Genomic DNA, 4,250 nt, shown 5'->3' with positions numbered 1-4,250 from the left:
TAAGATTTAGTGGCTTTCAAAAAACGTTTTGTTTAAGAAACCAATCACAAGTTATGCTTAAAGAGGCTACTTATAGTTAAGATTTAGTGGCTTTCAAAAAACTTTTTGTTTAAGAGATCGATCACAAGGTATGCTTAAAGAGACTACTTATAGTAATGGGAGTGGATTGTTGTTTTTCTTTTAATCTCCTTCTTCCTGTCTCCCTTTCTTGCCATAAATTTAAAAGCCTCTCTTCTACTCTTCTCTCTCTCTCTCTCTCTCCCCTCTTCCTCCCTCCAATGCGTGTAATCTTTTTAGTTTATGTTATGTACTATAGTTCATGCACTTTCTATTGTGGCACCATGTTGATGTGATTTAGAGCAATACAATAAAGGATGCAAAACCTTATTGCAGATAATGAAATGGTTGTCATTGCCTGAATTGGATGCATAAAAAATACTTGCACATGTTGTCACCTTAAATAGGAGGGGAAGGGGTACCCAAAATTGAACCATACTCTTTCTTTACAGCAGCAACGCGCGGGTCACATACTAATCTTCATTAAAGCCAAAAGAAGTTGCTTGTCTTCTTTTTTTTTTGCCATAAAGGGCGAGAGAGATATTATATTAGAAAGAGAACAGTTTTTACATCAATCAGGGGGATAATTTCTGGAAAAGACATGTCAGATCCATATACAAAGCTTTACATACACCATATTCTCCTATCTTTGACCATACAAAAAGCTTTCCTCCCATATTCGACTCAGGGACTGCCGCCAAGGTTACTTCCTCCTGGAAATTTATATCTATGTCTAGACTCTCAATTTTTAAGTTGGGGTTGGCAGTTGGTGAAGCCTGGAGGTACCTAATGAAATTTGAGCCGTAGCGTTCAGACTCCAATGAGGCTGTGCCTTTTTAAAATGTACACAAACACAAACCACGTCATTGCCAACGCATGGGCCTAGCGTTGGGAAAATAGAGCGCTCTCGAAGACTCGGTCACTCTCTTTTTTTCTCTCCTCTATTTAAGTTTACGGTACTGTGGTGCAGGTCCTGCAGGACAAGTTTACCCACAGCCATCGCCATGCCTGCAGAGAACGGAGCTCTGGTGCAGAGCAGCACTGGGCATGCATCTCCCCCAAAGCACCACGCTGTAGTGGTGCCGTGGCCAGGCCAAGGCCACATCAACCCTCTCCTCCATCTCTCTCGCACGCTGGCCTCCAAGCACGGCTTTTCCATTACCTTCGTTAACCTGGACTTCACCCACAGACTACTCCTCAAATCTCTTCAGAAAGAAGCCCTTGTCGAGCAAGCTGCGCAGGCGTCCCCCGACACGGCTACTGCTGCATCTGCTGCCCCTCTAGACATCAAGTTTGTGAGTATTCCTTGCGACATCCCTGCAGAGGCTAGCGGCACAAGCGATGTGCCGGGCCTCTGTGCAACTGTGGTTAACAGTGGGCCCGCTTTCGAGAGGCTGCTAAGGGATCTTCGCCCACGGCCAACCTGCATCATCTCCGATATCTTTGTGGGCCATTCTCAAGATGCCGCTAATAAGCTGGGTATCCCACGTGTTGCCTTCTGGACGCAGTCTGCTTCCTGCTTTGATGCTCATCTGGCCGCAGCAAGAGGCTTGCTCCCTGCTGGTAATTCTTCTCTAGGTAGCATCTGTAATTTTTACATCTCTGGTAACGTGTGTATTGAACGTACGGTCCAGCTCATGAGATGCTAGGCTTTCATAGTTGCTAGGGTGCTGGCCACTCAACTGTGGTCATATTTTTTTTTCCTTTTTTTATAATTATCTATAACTTTGAAATTACAACACACACACACCCAACCCTCGTAGGTGGAGGCAACCCGACTCTTAAGGTGAATCTTCCCAACCGGGTAAGGAGGCCATCCTATCATATGAATTAGGGAACAACCCCTAAGGTTTACATGTCATATGAGCTGTCAAGGGGGTTTGAACCCAAGACCTTTGTCAGAAGAGGCTATTGGTCTACCAAGTGAGCTAGCACTCGTTGACAGGTGGTCAGAACCAAGTGAGCTAGCACTCGTTGACAGGTGGTCAGATTTTTTGTGAGGCTGAAGGTCTCGGGACCAGGCCGAGTAGCTTAGTGGGCACTGGGCTCCACTCTTGATGGCCGTTTTATGGCTTTCAACAGTACAGCAAATCAATGTCATAGTGATGTAAGGTGCAAAATCTCTCTCTCTCTCTCTCTCACACACACACACACACACACTTTCTCTCTCTCTCTCTCTCTCTCACTCTCTCTCTCACACACACACACACACACACCGTATTCTTTGAAACTAATCCAGTGTTTGCCATCATGCAAAACAGAATGGGAGGAAGGAAAGCTTATCGACTGCATAGCGGGTGCCCCGCCCCTCCGCTTCAAAGACTTGCCGGGCTTCGTGCAGCCCTACAAGGAGCCCGACTTCATGTTCAACTTCTGTGTGCAGCCTTTCACACGGCTGCAGGAGGCGCACTGCGTGCTCATGAACTCCTTCGAGGCCATGGAGGGGAAGGCCCTGCAGGCAATAATGCAGGAGATGCCAGGGTGCAGGGTGTACACTGTAGGGCCAATTCTCCCGCCGGACTGCTTTAGCGGTAAGAAATTGAGCAACAGCGCTTTCAACAGGACGCCGGGGTTCTGGGCAGAGGACTACTCGTGCTTGCAGTGGCTGGACTCCCAGCAGGAGGGCTCTGTACTGTACGTTTCCTTTGGCAGCATCGCTTTGCTTACTGAAGAGGAGTTGCACGAATTCGCTCTTGGCCTTGAGGCCACCGGCTTTCCAGTGCTGTGGGTCCTCCGCCCCGGCGTCCTGGAAGACGGGGGTCAAATGACTCTGACTCCTGGCTTCCAGGACCGCACCCAAGGACGCATGTACATCATCGATTGGGCTCCCCAGCTTCACGTTCTGGCCCACCCTTCTGTTGGCGCTTTCTTCACCCACGCCGGCTGGAACTCCACCTTGGAGGGCGTCTCCCAAGGCAAGCCCCTGCTTGGCTTCCCTTACTTTGCCGACCAAATGCTGAATTGCCGGTGTATCCAGGATTTGTGGGGTAATGGCCTGGCCCTGGAGCGTCATGGAGAGGGGCTTCTCACTCGAGCCATAGTGGAGACCAAATCACGCACTCTAATGAGCGATGCCAAGCTTCGCGGGACTGCCCTCTTGCTTCGCGATGGTGCGCGACAAGCAATTCTCAGCACTGAGCAGGGTTCAAGTACCTCAGACCTTCAATGTTTTGTTGAATACTTGTCTCTCAAAAGCCTCAAATGATGCCTGCTCTTGTGACAAGTTCATACTCAAAAGAATCATAAGCTTCAAATTTCAAATGATGTCTCCTTAGAACATTTAAAATTTAATGAGAAATGAGTCAAAGTCCCACACACTTTCTCATACGATGAGTCATTGGGGGTGTGCCCTCGTCACTACCTCACACAGGCTCCCTCGTCACTACCTCACACAGGCTCGTACGATGAGTCATTAGAGGCAAGCTCTCATCATGGGCTCCTTCAAGAAGGGTCTATGGCTCTTATTATCCGGCGCGATGTAGTAACTATTGTAGAAGGCGGGAATAGCTCTTAGAAGGTGACAGTCAGGTGACTGCACTAGAAGCTTCCAAAAGTAGTAACCAGAGAGTTACCACGGTAACTAATAGTACACAATCAGACACCAGTTCGAGGGACTCTAAATAGTCCCTCAGATATGAGTCCAAGGGATTATAAATAGGATCTAGCACCCCATTTCAAGTTCCCTCGATATCTCTCGCTCTCTCGGGATAGATCACTTTGTGTAATCTAAACTTAACCCCAAGCCTTGTAATCATAACTTGAGCCATTTGCCAACATACTTTGTAATCTCATGAAAGTATGCTCAATAGAAATGTACAAAGCCATTGAGGATTTTGGAAATGCTAAAGGTGTGGAAGTACAAGTGGAGACTAAGTATAAGTCTATGGCAAAGAAAGTGCAACGAGTGACATTTCCTCTACCAAAAGATTGCAAGAATAAATGGAGCAAGATGCTTTGCAACATAGTCTCCGTGACTTGAGAAAGATTGGGGATAAGTTTGTATAGGATTCCTTGAAGGAGTTAAACGTTGGTTACAAGGACAATTTGACACAGGCTAAAAACATATGTTTTGAATAAATGCTTGCTAAACATGGAAAGACTTTTGCATTTAAGCCGCATGAGATAGGGTGTGTTGATCCTTCCATTGTTGCTCCTATGGTAATCTTCACTAACCCACATGTACCTTAGAACTT

The 4,250-nt window shown here is 47.0% G+C and overlaps 1 protein-coding gene across 1 annotated transcript; it reads left to right on the top strand.

Annotated features, from left to right (window-relative positions):
• The first annotated feature begins 811 nt into the window (after positions 1–811).
• LOC147461475 (7-deoxyloganetin glucosyltransferase-like) lies at positions 812–3,318 on the top strand. Its single transcript, XM_086509033.1, has 2 exons — positions 812–1,620; positions 2,319–3,318. The coding sequence occupies exons 1-2, from the start codon at positions 1,062–1,064 to the stop codon at positions 3,260–3,262; spliced, it is 1,503 nt and encodes a 500-aa protein (XP_086365159.1). The 5' UTR covers positions 812–1,061; the 3' UTR covers positions 3,263–3,318.
• Positions 3,319–4,250: the final 932 nt, after the last annotated feature.

The sequence above is a fragment of the Adiantum capillus-veneris genome, chromosome 3 (genome assembly GCF_014529385.1).
Source record: "Adiantum capillus-veneris isolate H3 chromosome 3, ASM1452938v2, whole genome shotgun sequence".
NCBI lineage: Eukaryota > Viridiplantae > Streptophyta > Polypodiopsida > Polypodiales > Pteridaceae > Adiantum > Adiantum capillus-veneris.
This window is presented reverse-complemented; position numbering and strand designations above follow the sequence as displayed.

What these genes read in the sequence shown, in the direction of transcription:
- LOC147461475 (XM_086509033.1), top strand. Translation starts at nt 1,062, where the DNA reads ATGCCTGCAGAGAACGGAGCTCTGGTGCAGAGCAGCACTGGGCATGCA. An exon ending in AAGAGGCTTGCTCCCTGCTG is followed by an intron (nt 1,621 to 2,318) that starts GTAATTCTTCTC and finishes CATGCAAAACAG; the next exon opens with AATGGGAGGAAGGAAAGCTT.